This window comes from Muscardinus avellanarius (genome assembly GCF_963383645.1).
Source record: "Muscardinus avellanarius genome assembly, chromosome: 16".
In the NCBI taxonomy this organism is placed as follows: domain Eukaryota; kingdom Metazoa; phylum Chordata; class Mammalia; order Rodentia; family Gliridae; genus Muscardinus; species Muscardinus avellanarius.
In genome coordinates this window covers 5,679,372-5,697,888 of record NC_137802.1, presented here as the reverse complement: position 1 = coordinate 5,697,888, position 18,517 = coordinate 5,679,372, and the positions used below count along the sequence as shown (strand labels likewise).

Sequence of the window (18,517 nt, the reverse complement as noted above, 5' to 3'; positions counted from 1 at the left end):
CACCCTCGATGCGTACCAGCCTGGCTCAGGGATGCCCCAGCACCCACCTGCCACCACCTGCTATCAACCACCTCTTCCTGTGTGTTTAATTCCTCCTCCTCCACCTCCTCCTCCTCCTCCTCCTCCTCTTCCTCCTCCTATTATTATTATTATTATTATTATTATTATTATTATTACAGGTCTGCGGATGAAACCCAGGGGCATTTGACCTCTGAGCTACACCCCTTGCCCTATTTTTTATTCTTTATTTTGAAACAGGGTCTAACTAAGTTGCAGAGGGCCTAAGTAGCTAAGGATGTCCTTGAACTGGTATCCTATCTCAGCCTCCAGAATGCTGGGATTACAAGTCTGTGCCACCACACCTGGCATTATTATTATTATTATTATTATTATTATTATTATTATTATTTTGTTTGTTTGTTTTGGTGGTACTGGGGTTCCTGGAAACCCTTCTACCTCCAGGCTACACTCCCAGACCTATTTTTTATATTTTTATTTGGAAACAGGGTCTCTTAAGCCAGTGAGGCTGGTTTTGAACCTGCAGGATCCTCCTGTCTCCGCCTCCCAAGCACGGGGATTACAAACTTGCGCCATCACGCCTGGCTGCTATTATTATTATTATCATTATCATTATCATTAATAATTTTATGTATGTGTGCTGCTGGAGATAACCAGGACCCAGTACATGCTAGGCACACATGTGTTCTACCTTTTTTTTTTTTTTTTTTTTTTTTGCAGTACTGGGGATAGAACCCAAGGGCATTCTAACTCTGTGCTACACCCTCAGCCCTATTTTTTATTCTTTATTTTGAAACAGGGTCTCACTGAGTTGCAGAGGGCCTCACTAAGTAGCTGAGGCTGGCCGCGAACCTGTGAGCCTCCTGGCTCAGCCTCCCAAGTACCAGGCGTGACCCATGGCGTGCGTAGCCTTTAAATGTTGCCGATACCTGGATCCTCTCTCCAGAACCTCTCCGGCCCCAACTCCGGAGATGGGCTGAGTGTGGGCTGCCAGGTCAGAGGTCAGCCCCTCCTCTCCTGTGCAGCTTGGGGCCCGCCCACCGGCCCCACCTAAGCTTCAGGGACCTCGCCCAGCAACGAGCCCAGGGCAGCCGATCCTTAGTCTGGAAGCAGAAGTTCGGCCAGGAGGCCTTTGTCCAGAAGAGAAAAGGTCTGGGAGGTGGGTGGGGATTAGCAGAAAGGAGTTGGGGGCGGGGCGCAGCTTTGTGCAAAAACCGCTCCCTGTGGAGGGGAAGCTCTTCTTCCTTCTCCGAAAAACCCAAACCCCGTCTCTGGGCAGCCTCGAATGCCAGCTCCTGCTGGGTCCTCGTCACTTGGGCTGATTTCAGCCCCGCGAATCCTCAGTGCTGGTGTAATGAGCCTTTTGCATCGGGTCCTGAAGGAGATGTCGGAGTTCCCCAGGGGTTGAGGAAGGAATTCCAGACCACGCAGCCAAGGCGAGTGTGTGGCAGTGGGAGATGCTGTGGCGTACTTGGGAAGAAAGTGGTGCTCCACCCCGAGAGTTATAAAATATAAACTTGGAGCCGGGCGTGGCGGCGCACCTTGCGATCCCAGTACTTGGGAGGCTGAGACAGGAGGATCGCAGGTTCGCGGACAGCCTCAGCTACTTAGGCCCTTTGCAACTCAGTGAGACCCTGTTTCAAAATAAAGACTAAAAAAATAGGGCGTATCTCAGAGTTAGAATGCCCCTGGGCTCCATCCCCAGTACCGGAAGAAAAAAAAAAAATTCTGAACCAGGCGTGAAGGCACACGATTGTAATCCCAGTACTTTAGAGGAGGTTGAGACAGGAGGATCACCTATTTGCCACCAGCCTCAACTACTTAGGCCCTCTGCAACTTAGACCATGTTTCAAAATAAATGAAATAATAATAGTAATAATAATAATAATAATAATAATAATAATAAATAAAGGACTAAGGGTGTAGCTCAGAGGTAGAATATCCTTGGGTTCAATTCCCAGTACCGCTAAATAAATAAATAAATGCAAAATAAGTAAAAAATACAAATCTGGGCAGAATGCTCCTGGGTTCAATCCCTAGTACCAAGGGTTGGGGATACATCTCAGAAGTAGAGTATTCCTGGGTTCAATCCCCAATATCACAAAAAAATTGCGTATATATGTATATATGTGTGTGTATCTTTAATGTATATGTAAACAAATTTGGCAACCATGGGACTAGTAGCATAAATGGGAAAACTTAAGGCTCACAAGGGCCGGGGAGTTGTCCTAGAGCTGGTCTGGCTCTCGGAACAGGGCTGTCCCATTTCAGGAATGTGCGCCAAAGAAACGTCCCTCCCGAACAGCGCCCTCTAAACAGCGTCCCCGCCGCCCACGCTGAAGCCGGGCCGGCGGACTACAAGTCCCGGCAGGCCCCGCGCCGCGCGCAGGCGCAGAGGGCGCCGCCTGGCGAGCCCGGCCGAGCCCGGGGGCCCCGTCCTCCCCCTTTGTCTGGACGGCGGGGGGCGGAGCGGACGGCTCGACGCGCTCGCCTATTGGTCGGCCGGCCCGTCCGTCGCGCCGCGCCGCGCCCGCCCCCGCCCTGGCCCCGCCCCCTCGCCCGCCTCCGCCGCCTGGCGCCCCGCCCGCGCCTCAGGACCGGCGGGGCCGCGCGGCGCATCCTGCGGGCGGCGGCGGCGGCGGCGGCGGCGGCGGCCGGGCGCAAGATGATGAAGTTTCGGTTCCGGCGGCAGGGCGCGGACCCGCAGCGCGAGAAGCTCAAGCAGGAGCTCTTCGCCTTCCACAAGGTGCGGCCGCGGCCGGGACGGGGCGGCGGGGGGCGGGCCGGGCCGGGCTGGGGCCGGGGTCCGCCACGTCGGGCCGGGGGAGGGGGCGCGCGGGGGGCGGGCCCCCCTCAAGCTCGGGCGCGGGTCGGGGTCCCGCCGGCTTCGGAGCCTGCCTCCCGGCCCCGCACGCCCGGCCGCGGTCCTCGGGGTCTGTGTCCGAGCCGCTCTTTGCAGGTCTTCGGGTCCTGCCCCACCCTCCCCGCCGGTGCCCGCCGCCCCCTCTCGGTGCGTGTGCGTGTGCGTGCGTGTGTGTGTGTGTGCGCGCGTGTGTGCGCGCCTCTGTCCCTGCGTGTCGGTCCCAGGGCCCCGCAGTTCCCTCTTTCCGTCTCTGTCTCTGCATCGGCTGTCTCTCCCTGCGAGCCTTCCTCCGTCTCTGAGGCTCACCCCTCTTCTTTCTCTCTCTCTCTCTCTCTCTCTCTCTCTCTCTCTCTCTCTCTCTCTCTCTCTCTTTTTCTTTGTGGCCCTCGGTTTTGTTTTGCTTTCGCACCCTAGCCGGCGGGAGAGGTGAGGGGTGGAGGCCGGAGTGGGGGTGGGGCTGGGAAATCCCTGGCCGGAGCCTCCCCTCCCCCACCTCCCCAGGCCCTGCCATACCTGGGGCTCCCAGTCCAGGGGACGTGCTCGGAGCCTGCTGCCTCCGTTTCCCCAGCAACGAAAGGGGGCCACTGCCCTCCTTAATGCCAGGAGGGCCGGCTCCAAGTGGAGGGCTGGTCCTTCCATTTCTGGGTGAGGCAGGAGGGATCCTGGGGGTCTTCAGTTCCCAGCAGCCCCAGCATTGGTGGGAGGTGCAGGGAGGCCTCCTCCTGTCTCTTGTAACTCCTCACCCGGTGGCCATGGCCGGGGTTGGTTTGTGCCTCGGTTTTACCCCAAATCAGTTTCCTGCTGTTTGAGATTAGATTTGTTATCCCCATCACACAGGTGAAGAAACAGAGGTTTGGCAAAGAGGCCTTGCGAAGTCACAGCGAGAGCGGGGCCACTCCGTCCCTCTTGAGTTCCCTGTGGTGCCATTGGGCCTTAGCCTCAGGGGCAGTGGTGTGGGGAGGGATTGCTGCCATCCTGAGCCAGGCCAGGTACCCTGGGCCACCCTGAGACTTGTCACCCACAAGCACTTTTCCTAGCTGAGGCCCCAGGTGGTTGGGGTGGGGGAGGGGCTGTCAGGATCCTTAGACCCTTAGACTAAGAACCTGCCAGGGACCTGAAAGGGGAGGGAGGCTAGCGCCCAGGGGCCCCCAGCTGGGGGCTGGGAGAATGAGTCAGTCCCCCTGAAGAGAGAGAATGACCTACCCAGGAATGCAGGGTCGAGCAGTGGGCTGAGGCAGTCAGGAGAGGCCTGTGACAGGTGGGGGAGGCTCTGAGCCGGGGGCTCACCTGGCGGCCCTAGGGCATCTATCTGGAGGTGAGGAGGATGAGGCTCCACTCCAAGTGGGCAGCACTGGTCTTGGGGAAGGGGCTGGCCTGGCACTGGCTGGTGATCCCTAGGGAACAGACCCCTGATTCCTGAGATCTGGAGACATCTTGGGGGTCGTCCCCAGCCTGGCCCAGGAGTTGCCTGTGTTGCGTGTGCCTTTTGTGTTCCTGTAATACTGAGCCCCTGCTCCTTGGTGTTGGGGACCCTGAGGAGACCCAAAGGGACAGACACCTCCGTACTCAGGGGATGAAAGTGCAGGATGGAGCGGTTTAGATCACGGCGCAGCTGCCTGAGGTTCAGCAGGGCCAGGGCCCGGGGAATGTGGCAGGGGGGCCGCTGCTGCAGCCGGGCTATTGGGAGGCCTGACTTAGGGAGGCCTGTGGGAGCAATTGCTTCCTGAGTGGTGGGCCATGGGAGTGCCGGGTGAGCCTGCTGGGGCCAACGACAGCAGATGCAAAGGCCCTGAGGCTGGGCAGGGCAGGAGACTGCCCCGCGAATTGGAGGAGAGCCAAAGGGCACTGGGCCTTGAGCCAGGGGGGCAAATGTGGACAGAGGGGACCAGTTGGTAAGGACTTTAGCTTTGACTGTGGGTAATCCAGGAACCCTTTCCCTCGGGCTTGCTTTGGCCTCTGCGGGCGCAGAGTGTCGGGACTGCTAGTCCAGGCAGGCAGCGGCAGGGCCTGGAGCAGCGTGGGGGCCCTCGGGTGTGGGATGGGTGGCCTCTGTGTATCTTGAAGCCAAGCTGGCAGGGCTCAGGAGTGGATGGGACTCCAGGCGTGAAGGACAGAGATGTCAGACAAATGGCCTGCCTCTTCTCTCTGGAAAGCGGAGTCCGCTGGGGCCCACTCAAGGCTGCGGGGACCTGCTGTGATCTGCCTGTGCCTCATCTGTGGGCCACTGGGCCGGAGCCTGGATCTGGCTAGCCGGGCTCAAGGCCCACCAGTTCCCAGTCATGTCACGAGGGTCACTCTGTCCTCGGGGAGCTCGCTGTCCAGGGCTGGAGGGGAATCACTTGATAGGTATTATGATAAGTCCAAGGACAAGTAGGCCACAGCCAAGCCAGCTGTCCAGAGGGCTTGGCCCCACCTGGATTAGCTGGGGCTGGGGTCACAGGCTCGGATGGGGTTTCATTTATGATTTATTTATTTATTCATTTATTATTTATTTATTTTGTGGTACTAAGAATTGAATCCAGGGGCATTCTACCTCCGAGCCAAACTCCCAGCCCTATTTTTTTATTCTTCTTTTTTTGTAGTGCTGGGGATTGAACCCAGGGGCATTTTGCCTCCAAGCTACACCCCCAGCCTGATTTTTTTATCCTCTGTTTGTTTGTGGTACTGGGGATGGAACCCCAGAGACATTCTACCTCCGAGCTATACTCCCAGCCCGATTTTTTATTCTTTATTTTGAAACAGGGTCTCACTAAGTTGCAAAGGACCTCACTAAGTAGCTGAGGCTGTCCACAAACCGCCAACCTCCTGTCTCAGCCTCCCAAATGCTGGGATTATAAGTGTGCACCACCACGCCCAGCTTTATCCTTTTACCTCTGAGCTATACCCCCAGCCCTGTTTTTTATTCTTTAGTTTGAAACAGGGTCTCACTGATTTGCAAAGGGCCTCACTAAGCAGCCGAGCCTGTGTCCACAAACCGCGATCCTCCTATCTCGGCCTCCCAAATATTGGGATTACAAGTGTGCGCCACCACGCCCAGCTTTATCCTTTATTTTGAAATAGGGTCTCACTAAGTTACGGAGGGCTTCACTATGTGGCTGAGGCTGGCCGCAAACCTGAGATCCTCCTGTCTCAGCCTCCGATGTACTGAGATTACAAGTGTGCTCCACCACGCCTGGCTGCTTTTTTTTTTTCTTCTTCATAATTATTTTTATACTGGGGATTGAACTTGGGGACATTCTACCTCTGAACTTCACCTCCAGTCCTATATTATTATTATTTGAAACAAGAGTCTTGATAAGATGCTGAGGGTCCTGATAAATTAGTTGCCGAGGCTGGCCATGAACTTGTGATCCTCCTGTCTCAGCCTCCCAGGTACTGCGGTTACAGGCCCGCGCCACCAGCCCTGGGTTGGGGATGCAGTTTTTCTGTGTCTTCCTGAGGCAGTGGCCTGCACTGGGTCTCTCACACTGATGTGTTCAGGATTTGGCTGGTGCCCAGGTGTGTGCCGGCTCTCCAGGGGGTGAGTAGGAGCTCTGGGGGTGGTGGACAAGCAAATGTAGGGATAGACAGCCTGACCACAGGAAGAGTGTGCAGGAGCCTGGTGGATGGAAGGGGCCACAGCATCCCTGGCCGGGCCTTCCTAGGAGTAGAGGACGGGCATGGAGCTGTGCTGTGGATGGGTCACCTTACCCCTTCCCCCACTAGTGGGCCTGGGACGTGTGTAACCTCGCTGTTTTCCAATGGGGAAGTAGAATGATACCTTCAGGTCAGGCCGAACAGGAAGCTACCTCTATCTGGAACTCTGGGAAGAACCTCTGCCTAGGTGATCCTGGGTGTTGACCTTTTTGTGTGTGTGTTTGCGGTGCTGGGGATTGAACCCAAGGGTGTTCTATCTCTGAGGTACACCCCCTCACCCTATCCAGTTTTTATTGTTTGTTTGTTTATTTATTTATTTATGGGTCTGGGGATGGAACCCAAGGGCATTCAACCTCCGAGCTACACCCCCTCCCCAATTTTTTTTTTCTTTATTTGAAACAGGGTCTCACTGGGATGCAGAGGGCCTCACTAAGTAGCTGAGGCTGTCCGCGAACCGCGATCCTCCGGTCTCAGCCTCCCAAATGGGGGGATTGCAAGTGTGCGCCACCACGTCCGGCTTTTTGTTTATTTTGAAACAGGGTCTCCCTAAGTTGCAAAGGGGCTCGTGTTGCTGAGGCTGGCTGGGAACCTGAGATCCTCCTGTCTCAGCCTCCCAAGTACTAGGATTACAAGTGTTTGCCACCAAGTTAGGCTCCTGGGTATTGACCTTGACCTCTGACCTATATATAGGCCTTAGGTTTGGGGAGTGTCGTGGACTTCACCTAGGGCTGCTGGCAGTATGACTTCACACCAAACTGCAGTCTGTGCCTCTTAAGATGGGGCAAAATTTGGGTGTGGTGGTGTACACCTGTAATCCTAGCTACTCGGGAGGCTGAGGCAGGAGGATCTTTGAGGCCAGATGGTGGTTCACGGCCAGCCTCAGCTACTTAGTGGGGCCCTCTGCAACTCAATGAGAGAGACCCTGTTTCAAAATAAATAATAAAAAATAGGGCTGGGAGTATAGCTCAGAGGTAGAATGCCCCTGGGTTTCGTCCCCAGTACTGCAAAAAAAAAAGGTTTGAGGCCAGCCTGGACAATTTACTGAGACCCTTGTCTTAAAATAAAAAAGGGCTGAGGGTATACTCGTTGACAGATTATGGCTCTGGGTTTAATTCCCAGTACCACACCAAGACCATGGGGTGTCTAAGCCTCATGGAGCAGGTGGGTCCTCTTGAATACCCACACCTCTGTGAGCCTCATTATTACTAGAACTTTGTGACTGGGGGGCTGGGGGGATGTACACGGGTGTGGAGGAACTGGAGGGGAGGGTCTGCGTGGGCTCAGCCTTTTCAGAGAGTAGGCACACCTGGCTCCTGCCCCCCAGTGCAGCAGTGGCAGAGACCCTAGGCTTCCTTGGGGTGGGCGGGGCAGCAGGGTGTGTGTGCCCCACCCCCAGCATCCCTTCTCTCCTGCAGACTGTGGAACATGGCTTCCCTAACCAGCCCAGCGCCCTGGCCTTCGACCCTGAACTTCGCATCATGGCCCTGGGCACCAGGTCTGGGGCTGTCAAGATGTATCCTTTGCAACTGTGGTGTTGGGCCCTACCAGGGTCACCTGCACACAGATCCCGGTGCCCTGTCCCAGCGGCCGCAGTGGGTGCTGGGATCTTGGAGGAGGTCCCCGCTGTGTGCCTGGTGGGGCTGCGATGGCCCTGGAGAAGATGAGGTCCTCTTGCTAGGAGATTGGTGGGGGGTCAGTTTGCAGTGGCCACAGCTGGCCCTTGCTGCTGTGTTCTAACGTGCCAGTTTCCTAGGCGACCTTGCCACCATCCCTGTTACTGTCTCTGGGGAGGCTGGGCTGTGATAGCCCTTAGAGGTGGTGGGTGGGCTGGGGAGTGGGTGCCCACATGTGGGTACTGGCGTGTAGAACACGTGTGTTAAGCCAAGGGGGCGGGACAGTGCCAGGCTCGGCGTGGCGAGCGCAGTGTGGCCCCCACCTGGATCCTGGCAGCGCACAATGGACCATGTGAGCTGCACAAAGCGGGCATTTTCCCCGCAGGCCTGGGCTGGGGGCGGGGCTGGCGGCAGCTGCCTGCCTCCTTGCCCTCCCTGGAGAGCCCCGCCCTGAAGCTCAGAGGGAAACTGAGGTCTGCGCAGGGTCTAGCCAGCAGCTGCTTAGTGAGGGTGCCAGCTGCCCCTTCACCGTGATAACTCGGGTCTCACTGCCCGCGGCCTGGACATCAGGTGGTGAAAGACGGGGCCATGTAGCAGGAACGGGAGGTGTGTGCGGGATGGGCGCTCCCCCAGGAGGTTCTGGTGAGGCAGGGGCGTTGGGGCTTGTGGTCTGTTAGGAGTATGGCGTGTCCCCTTTTCTCTCCTGTGCTCTGATCCCCACCTGCCTGCCGACTCCCCACCTTTCCCCCTGCTGCGGGGGTGGGGACCTGCAGCATATCCCTTAGAGTCTGAGCCATCGAGGCCAGAGTGGGCTCCCCTTCGCCTCCCTCCTTCCTCCAGAGCCCTTGCCTCAGGAAACTGAGGCTGGAGAGCGCCAGCCCAGCCCAGGAGCCGCCCCTCCCCCTGCCTGGCTGCCCCATCTCCTTGACGACCCTGCTTCCCGCCAGCTGCTCCTGCCCCCTCTTTTGTCCCCTCCTCTGTCCTGGCCAGGCTCCTGCAGGGAATCCCAGCTCAGGCTCCAGGCAACGGCTCCTGCCCGGTCACTGGGGCAACGCCGCCAAGACCCCTCACAGCCCCTGCGGGCCCTGCTGGCCCCAGTTAGCTGCGGCTGCCTGGACTTTGGACACAGGTGCTGGGCACTTCAAGCAGGTCCCACCCTCTCCACGCCTCCATGTGCTCATCTGCAGGGTGGATAGGCCAGGATCTCTGCTCCCTTGTGGTGGGCGCTGTTGGCTGCTGACCCAGAGGGAAGTGCTTTTCCTCTCCCATGGCCAGGGCCGTGGGGAGAGGCAGCCTGTCTGTGTCTGCCCTTCAGCTCCTTGTTTGGCCTGGCCTTGTGTCTCTAGCGTACGCAGTCCCAGCCTGCCACGCTCACAGCCTGAACGCGCGGCCCAAACAGAGCAGGGCCCTGGAGCGCCTGGTCTGACCCGGCGTGAGGCAGGATTTTATTCTTACCCGATCTGCAGCTGCTGTGCCAAGCTGGCGTCGCTGGCCCGTTTCACAGATGAGGAGGTGGAGGCTGCCCTCTGAGCCTGGGGGCTTCTGGGGGAGCAGGGCCAGAGTTGCCTCAGGTGTTGGAGCGCCCCTGGGTGGGTGAGTCTGTAATAGAGCCCATTAGGCCAGTCCTAGGGAAGGAGAAGGCGTATGCCTGTGTCCACATGTGTCTGTCCTTGACCGACCGCCTCAGCTACGGCGCGCCTGGCGTGGAGTTCACGGGCCTCCACCGGGACACGGCCACCGTCACCCAGATGCACTTCCTGCCTGGCCAGGTGAGCTGCTGCCCCTTCCCGCCAGCCTCGTGGTCCTTGCGTCCTCGGAGCCTCCAGGCCAGCCCACTTTGGTCTCTGCCTACCCCCAGGGCCGCCTCTTGACCTTGCTGGATGACAGTAGCCTGCATCTCTGGGAGATTGTCCACCACAACGGCTGCGCCCACCTGGAGGAAGCACTCAGCTTCCAGCCGCCTAGCCGGCTCGGCTTCGACGGTGTCAGGTGCTAGGGGCTTGGCTGGGGCAGCCACGGGCAGGGGGTCCCAGGGAGGCTGTGGGAGCTGGCTGTGCCAGAGTGCGGCAGGGACAGGCAGCTGCCAGCAGGGCTGTGCTTCATCCCTGGATGGGCCCCTGCTTGTCTGGTGTGTGGACTTTTAGGGGTTTGATGGGAGGTTCTGGCTGAGTCTAAGGTGAGCAGGCAGGGTCTGTGCTACTAATGGAGTCCATAGTGGGCATGAGTCCAGGACAACTCTGGCCCACGCCTGGCACTGTGTTCTCGGTAGTGGTGAGGGTGTCTGGCGCTTGGGGCCGGGTCTCAGTCAAGCTGTCCTCCCCAAAGGCCCCTGGTCCCTTGAGTTGGGAGTAGGGGATGGGCCATTGTGTGCAGAGATGAGTGGGCGCGGGACAAAGCAGGGGCCTGTCGGCTGGGCTAGGTAGGGTGCTGCAGATGCGGCGAATGCTCCTGGACCCCCAGGTGAGAGAATGGGGCCTTTCCCTACGCAGCCTGGCCTGCAGAGGCCAGAAGAGGAAGGCTGGACTCAGGGGCAAGCTTCTGGGCAGTCCTGGCCTCTCGAGGCAGGGCGCCTGGATCCTTCTGGGAAGTCGAGGCGTCCAGAGGGCCAGTGGCGGGGCTCCCGGGGGCTGGGCTGTGTGTCCAGGAGCGCTGGTTCTGGTTGGCGCGATGCCCTGGTTCCTGCCATTGCTTCCCGGTGGTGGAAGAGCCAGGGATTGGGCTCCAAGACTTGGGGAACCTATTTTTATCGCTCTCCCTGCTGACATCCTGATGAATAATTGAGTGCACTAATTACACTGCACGGTTGCCTTCCTGGGGCGCTGGGGCACCGGCCTCCTCTGTAAGTAGGCCCCCCGTGAGCACAGAGGGGCCGGCGTGAGGCAGCAGTGAGGGCCCGGCCCTCCACGCCTCCTCAGCCGGGGATGGCTCATACCCTACCCGTTCCTCCCTGCAGCGCCCCGTCCAGCCTCAGCCGCGTCACCGTGGTTCTGCTGGTGGCTGCTGGCAACACGGCAGCCCTGGGCACCGAGGGCGGCAGCATCTTCTTTCTAGACGTCACCATGCTGACGCTGCTGGAGGGGCAGACTCTCAGCCCAGACGAGGTGCTGCGCAGGTGAGTGTGGCCGGCTGCCCCCGGCCCCCGTGGGAAGTTCTCCCCACTCACGTGGGCTCCCTCTGTGCAGCGTGCCAGATGACTACCGCTGCGGGAAGGCCCTGGGCCCCGTGGAGTCGCTTCAGGGACATCCGCGGGACCCCGCCAAGATCCTCATTGGCTACAGCCGGGGCCTGCTGGTCATCTGGAACCGGGCTGCGCAGTGCGTGGACCACGTCTTCCTGGGGAACCAGGTAAGCGGGGGAGGCCTGCACCCCGTCGGGGCACTGTGCTGCCCGCCAGCTCATGCCTCCTCGCCGTCCACAGCAGCTGGAGAGCCTGTGCTGGGGCCGTGATGGCAGCACCATCGTCAGCTCACACAGCGATGGCAGCTATGCTGTGTGGTCCCTGGACACCAGCAGCTCCCTGACGCCACAGCCCACGATGGCGACCACGCCCTATGGTGAGCACAGGCAGTGCCTGGCCCCCGGGGGCCTGTCGGGGGCAGTGGGCCTTCCCTGGGGCGGGGTGGGAGCTGACACTGTCCTGCCCCCCCAGGCCCCTTCCCCTGCAAGGCCATCAACAAGATTCTGTGGCGGAACTGTGAATCAGGGTAGGTCGCCGAGTGGCATGGGTTGGGGTGGGCCTGAAGATGACGCCTCCTGGGTCACCGCACGTGTGCCCGGGACTCCGGCCTCTGGCTCACGGGACCGCCCTCCCATGGCAGAAGCCACTTCATCATCTTCAGCGGTGGCATGCCCCGCGCCAGCTACGGCGACCGCCACTGTGTGAGCGTGCTGCGTGCCGAGACGCTGGTAACCCTGGACTTCACCTCCCGGATCATTGACTTCTTCACGGTGCACAGCACGCGGCCTGAAGACAGTGCGTGCCCCCCACCCGAGCCCCCCTCCCAGGCCGTCCAGCAGCCCGCTCACCCTGCCTGCCCCGTAGGCTTCGACGACCCCCAGGCCCTGGCCGTGCTGCTGGAGGAAGAGCTGGTAGTGCTGGACCTGCAGGCCCCCGGCTGGCCGGCCGTGCCCGCGCCCTACCTGGCCCCACTGCACTCGTCCGCCATTACCTGCTCCGCCCACGTGGCCAACGTCCCTGCCAAGCTCTGGGCCCGCATCGTGAGCGCCGGCGAGCAGCAGAGCCCCCAGCCTGCCTCCGGGGCTTCTGTGAGTGCGGGCCATGTGTCTCTGGGGGAGGGCCCGGGCCTGGCTGGGAACGTGGGGACCTTGTCCTGACCTCACCTCTCCACTGTCTCTTCCTAGAACTGGCCCATCACCGGTGGCCGGAACCTGGCACAGGAGCCGTCTCAGCGAGGGCTGCTGCTGACCGGGTAGGTAGGAGCACGACCCTGTGTCCCTGGGCCGGCCGTGCCCCTGGCTGGGTGCTGAGAAGCCAGGTGACGGGTTCTGGGGGCCTCCATGGCCCGGGTGGTTTGGACGAAGCTTCAAGGTCCTGCCCTACTCTGCCTTTTGGCCTGGAATCACACTCCAGCAAAGCCCGGGGCTCCACCCACCTGGTCCGCCTGCCCTGGGACCGGAAAATCTGGGCTGGCCCACGCGGAGCTGCCCAAGGCAGGTGCTGGAGCGCCCAGGCGGGGCCTGGCGGGAGCTGACGTGCCTGGTGACTCAGGCCTCGCTTCCTGCCCTGCCCCGCCCTCCGGCCTGCACCGGACCCTTGGGCCTCTGAGCGGCAACCCTCCCCCACCTGAAATATGCTGGCCTTTAATGGCTGCTGGAGGGGGTCCAAGCAGGCCCACGCGTGGCCCGGGGCTCCCCCACAGTCTAGGTGCCCCGCTTGGGCTCTGCGCTGCGCCCCAGATTCGTCCGCTGCTGGCCTCCTGCCCTGCTTCCTCCTTGCTTCCCGTCTCCCTGCTGCTCTGCTGTGGCTGCCGCGGCCCGCCAGCCCCTCCCGATCCCCCCGCCCTGTGCCCTCGGCCTGCCTGACTCCAGGGGAGAAACTGCCCTCACCCATCTTCTCCCCGGAGTTTCCCTCTGCCCCCCTGGTGCCAAGGGTGGCTGCTGCCCACCCCGCTAGAAGGGCCCGGGTACGCGGTGCCTGACATACGCAGGTTCCACGTACCTGTCTGTTTGCTACGGCGGGTACTTAGCGCTAACTGCACAGTTCTGGCCAGTGTTTGGCATGCGTAGCGGGGACTCTGAGGCTGCTGGGCGAGTGCATGAGGGGGTGCGCGGGCCTCCAGGGGATGCTCCTGACACGCGCCCACCCTCAGCCACGAGGACGGCACCGTGCGGTTCTGGGACGCCTCTGGCGTGGCGCTGCGGCCGCTCTACAAGCTGAGCACGGCTGGCCTCTTCCAGACGGAATGCGAACACGCCGACAGCCTGGCCCAGGCCGCAGAGGACGACTGGCCGCCCTTCCGCAAGGTGAGCTCCTGCCCGGCCGGGAGGGCTGCGCCCAGCGCTGCCTGGCGCGCTCACTCTGTCCTGCCCTCAGGTGGGCTGCTTTGACCCCTACAGCGACGATCCCCGGCTCGGGGTACAGAAGGTGGCGCTCTGCAAGTATACGGCCCAGATGGTGGTGGCCGGCACTGCGGGCCAGGTAGGGCCGTGTCCCTGGGGAAGGGATGTCGGGCAGAGCTTTCCGGAAGAGGTGGGCCTGAAACACAGGGTCTAGTGGGGGAACAGACACCTTGAGGCGGGAATGGGGCTCCAGGCGGGGCAGGTTGGGGTGAGGACAGGTAGCAGGTGGGTCCTTGCGGGGGTCCTTGAGCGGGTTCTGGTAGGGCGGCTGTACACGGTTGGGGCCAGGGCAGGTGTCAGAAGATCTCTGGGAAGGACTGGGGTTGTCCCGGTCAGTGCCAAGCCTGTTACGCAGTATACAGAAGGAGCTCAGTGTGTGCTTATTGTCAAATAAGAGATGGGCTTGGGCCGGGTGTGGTGGTGCACACTTGTCATCCCAGCATTTGGGAGGCTGAGACAGGAGGATTTCAGCTCGAGGACAGCTTCAGCTACTACTTAGTGAGGCCCTTTGCAACTCAGTGAGACCCTGTTTCAAAATAAAGAATAAAAAATCGGGCTGGGGGTATAGCTCGGAGGTAGAATGCCCCTGGGTTTCAGCCCCAGTACCTCAAAAAAAAAAGAGATGAGCATGGAGAGGGGGGGTTCCCATAGGACTGGGTCACAGCCAGGTCCCTGGTGCTTGCACCATATACAGAAGGTGCTTAATGTGTGCTTATTGCTGAGTGGAAGACAGGCCCAAGGAAGAGCGAGTTCTCAGCTGAAAGAGGGCGGCACCAGGTGGTTTGCCCCACCGGGTTCCCTGCTCTGCGAGGGCCGGCCGCGGTGCACAGGCGGCTTTCAAAGGACACTCACTCCCCGCGGAGTTGGGTCGTGTTTGCAAGGCCGTGGGTAGAGGGCACCGGGGCCCTTGCCCGTGCTCACCCCTCCCTGCCCGCTGGGCTCAGGTGCTGGTGCTTGAACTCAGCGACGTGCCTGCGGAGAAGGCGGTCAGCGTGGCCAGCATGGACCTCCTCCAGGACCGTGAGGGCTTCACGTGGAAGGGGCACGAGCGGCTGAGCCCGCGCACGGGGCCGCTGCCCTGGCCCGCCGGCTTCCAGCCCCGGGTGCTGGTGCAGTGCCTGCCGCCAGCCGCCGTCACCGCTGTCACGCTGCAGGCGGAGTGGAGCCTCGTGGCCTTCGGCACCAGTCACGGCTTTGGCCTGTTCGACTACCAGCGCAAGGCCCCAGTGCTGGCCAGGTGCGCGGGGAGGGCGGGCGGGTCTGGCTAATGTGGAGGGCAGTGTGCCGTTGTGGCTGCCCCCTGACCGGGCCTCTGCCCCAGGTGCACCCTTCACCCCAACGACTCCCTGGCCATGGAGGGGCCGCTGTCCCGCGTGAAGTCGCTCAAGAAGTCCCTGCGTCAGTCTTTCCGGCGCATCCGCAAGAGCCGCGTCTCGGGCAAGAAGCGGGTTGCCAATGCCAACAGTAAGGTGAGTGGGGCTCCCGGGCCCACGCGTGGCCGCGCCGGGCCTGGTGGGTGCGTAGCAGTGAGGGGGCGCTAGGCAGCAATAGTGTCGGGGCTCGGGGAGGCCTGTGTCCAGGAACCCCACCCTTCCAGTTGCAGGAGGCCAACGCACAGCTGGCAGAGCAGGCCTGTCCCCACGACGTGGAGACGACGCCCGTGCAGCGCCGCATCGAACCCCGCTCGGCCGATGACTCCCTCTCGGGTGTCGTGCGGTGTCTCTGCTTTGCTGACACCTTCCTCAGAGACGGTGAGGCCAGGGGGTGGGCGGAGCGGGACCGCTGTGGGCCGGGAGGTTGGGGAGGGCTTGGGCCACGCGGCCAGAAGGTGTGCTGGGCCTCCCTGACCACACACACCCCGCTGTGTGATGGTGAGGGCTTTCTGCCAGAGCTGGGCAGGCCCCGCAGACCCCAAAAGAAGGGAGGCCACAGCCGGGCACAGTGATGCACACTTGTGATCCCAGTACCTGGGAGGCTGAGATGGGAGGATCAAAGGTTCAAGGCCAGATTCAGCAATTTAGTAAAACCCTTAACAATTTAGCAAGACCCTGTTTCAAAATAAAGAATAAAAAAAATTGGGCAGGGGGTGTAGCTCAGAGGTCAAATGCCTCTGGGTTCCATCCCCCAACCGGCCAAAAAAAAAAAAAAGGGCTGGGGGTGTAGTTTGGAGGTGGAGTACTTTTGGTACTGGGTTCATCCCCCAGTACTGAAAAGAAGTGGGGTGTGGTGGCGCACGCTTGTAATCCCTGTCTTGGGAGGCCGAGATTAGGAGGAAGGAGAGGTGTGGCCCACGGGTGGGGAGCGCGTCCTCACTGTGCCTGCGCCCACAGCCGCCCATCACGGGCCCACCATGTGGGCGGGCACCAACTCGGGCTCCGTGTTCGCCTACGCGTTGGAGGTGCCAGCGGCCACATCGGGCGGCGAGAAGCGGCCGGAGCGGGCGGTGGAGGCCGTCCTGGGCAAGGAGGTGCAGCTGATGCACCGGGCGCCTGTGGTGGCCATCGCCGTGCTGGACGGGCGCGGCCGCCCACTGCCCGAGCCCTACGAAGCCTCTCGAGACCTGGCGCAGGCGCCTGACATGCAGGGCGGCCACGCCGTGCTCATCGCCTCCGAGGAGCAGTTCAAGGTGAGCTGGCCCGGCCTGGACCCTCGGGGCTGTGGTCCGTGGTCCAGATCCCCTGCCCTCCCACGCCCTCGCCACGAGGCCTTCCGCATCACTCGTGCCCCATCAACGTCCCAGCCAGCAGAGACCCCCAAGGCCCTCCTCACGGCCCACAAGGCTCCCGGGTCTGTGGGAGGCCTCAGGTCCAGGCTCAGCCCGGTGCGCCAGTGATGCCAGGCACGGCCTCCCTGCCCGAGGTTTCTGGACAGTGACGCCGGGGGAATGTGCTGAAGGGAGGGCCAGCTGAGCGGGGCTGACGGGGCCCCGCGCAGTTGAGCTCTGGTCTGTGGGGTGAGCTGGACTCTGCCGTGGGGGCCCAGACCCGGCCCCGCCCTCACCAGCCATGCCCTGCCAGGTGTTCACGCTGCCCAAGGTGAGCGCCAAGACCAAGTTCAAGCTGACGGCCCACGAAGGCTGCCGCGTGCGCAAGGTGGCCCTGGCCACGTTCGCCAGCGTGGCCTGCGAGGACTACGCCGAGACCTGCCTGGCTTGCCTCACCAACCTGGGCGACGTGCACGTGTTCTCGGTGCCAGGCCTGCGGCCCCAGGTGCACTACTCCTGCATCCGGAAGGAGGACATCAGCGGCATCGCCTCCTGCGTCTTCACACGCCATGGCCAGGGTGAGTGGGCGGGCGGTCCAGGCAGTACAGGGCCCGGGGCGTGCGCCGGGGAGGCCCGACGTAGCTCCCTCCTCGCCCTCTCTGCCCACTCAGGCTTCTACCTGATCTCCCCGTCGGAATTTGAGCGCTTCTCTCTGAGTGCCCGCAACATCACCGAGCCGCTCTGTTCCCTGGACATTGCCTGGCCCCGTGACGGCTCCCAGGCCAGGTGTGTGGAGGGACTGTGTGACCAGGGCCATGCCCCACACCCTGGGCCCCCTGCCTGTCCTCAGGCCTGGGGGTGGGAGAGCAGGTGCGCGGTGCCCGCTGCATCCCCATCCTGACCCACCCACCTCTGTAGCCAGCGGCTCCAGGAGTCACCCAAGCTGAGCCAGGCCAATGGGACCCCGAGCATCATGCTGGCCCCACAGAGCCACGACGGGAGCCCCAATCCTGCCCACTGCAAGGGAGCGGGTAAGGGGGCACAGGCTGCGGGTGGCAGCGGGGCCGGGACGAAGTTGGGCAGGAGGGTGCCCGTCAGTGCCACATTGCACCATGGGTGGCATTATCCCTGAGACCCTGGGCGGAGAGGGTGCTGGAGGTCCTGAGGGCTCATGGCCTCCTCCTGCAGATACCCCAGAGCCTCCTGAGGCCACGCTCTCCCCCATGTCTATTGACTCGGCCACCAGCGCTGACACCACGCTGGACACGACAGGGGACGTCACGGTGGAGGACGTGAAGGACTTCCTGGGGTGAGGCCAGCTGCCCGGCTCCCCAGGCCCCCCTGGCCAGCAGGGGCTCCCCAGCTCTGATCCTCTGGCACCCGCTCCACCCCCAGATCCTCTGAGGAGTCTGAGAGGAACCTGAGGAACCTGGCAGAAGACGAGGCCCGGGCTCACGCCATCCTGATCAAGTGAGGTGCCGCGGGGCAGGTGCCGGCCCCCATGCCACGACTCCCAAAGCCTGGCGCTTTCGCGGGGCGGCCCAACGGGCCTGGGACCTCACACCAGTCTATTTCCATAGTCGAGTGCTAGACAAGAGGCCAGCCTGTCAGCCTTAGGCCTGATGGAGCGACCTGGGTGGGGTGGCTGGGCCAGAGCTCCTCCCCCAGCAGTCTCCGGGATGTCTGGGGGTGGGGGTCCTGCCAGCTGAGCCCAGTGTGCTGAGCTGGCCGAGGCTCGCCTGCACCCCGCCTAGCTGGAGCCCATGGGTCCGCCTGACCTGCACTGGGCAGACACTGCCTGTTTCTGTCTGCTCTGGGTTTGCGAGAGCTGTAGCCAGCCCGCCTTGGGCCGTCACGCACAGGAGGTGCTGGGGCCACAGGTGCAGCCATGGCTGAGTTGCCTTGGGCGGGTCACCTGCTCCTGCAAGCCTGCCTCGCCCTCTGCTGCCTCCCGCAGCCTGCTCTGCCTGGAGCTGGGCCCTGGCCCCTTAACATAGACCCACACCGCTAACTGCGGCCCCTGTGCCCTGCCCCACCAGTGCTGCACCCCAAGGGGAGGCTGGGGACAGGCCAGGTGGGCTGTACCCCCACCCCTTTGCAGAG

General features: G+C 61.8%; 1 protein-coding gene across 4 annotated transcripts; it reads left to right on the top strand.

The window, feature by feature from the left end:
• Positions 1-2,683: 2,683 nt before the first annotated feature.
• Positions 2,684-17,888, top strand: LLGL1 (LLGL scribble cell polarity complex component 1; the record flags this gene model as incomplete). 4 transcript variants are annotated; one of them, XM_080713451.1, is made up of 22 exons in its annotated part: positions 2,684-2,764; positions 7,933-8,030; positions 9,818-9,899; positions 9,989-10,119; positions 11,084-11,242; positions 11,313-11,475; positions 11,549-11,684; positions 11,780-11,834; positions 11,949-12,103; positions 12,173-12,396; positions 12,493-12,560; positions 13,461-13,614; positions 13,685-13,789; positions 14,655-14,947; positions 15,032-15,179; positions 15,308-15,461; positions 16,041-16,336; positions 16,728-16,992; positions 17,086-17,198; positions 17,337-17,445; positions 17,603-17,723; positions 17,810-17,888. In XM_080713451.1, 22 exons carry the CDS (start codon positions 2,684-2,686, stop codon positions 17,886-17,888), a joined length of 3,189 nt encoding a protein of 1,062 aa, XP_080569577.1. The 4 variants fall into 4 exon arrangements, with proteins under 4 accessions (XP_080569577.1, XP_080569576.1, XP_080569578.1 ...); XM_080713450.1 differs by having other exon boundaries at positions 17,086-17,200; positions 17,333-17,445; XM_080713452.1 differs by lacking the exon at positions 17,810-17,888 and having other exon boundaries at positions 11,552-11,684; positions 17,603-17,727.
• Positions 17,889-18,517: the final 629 nt, after the last annotated feature.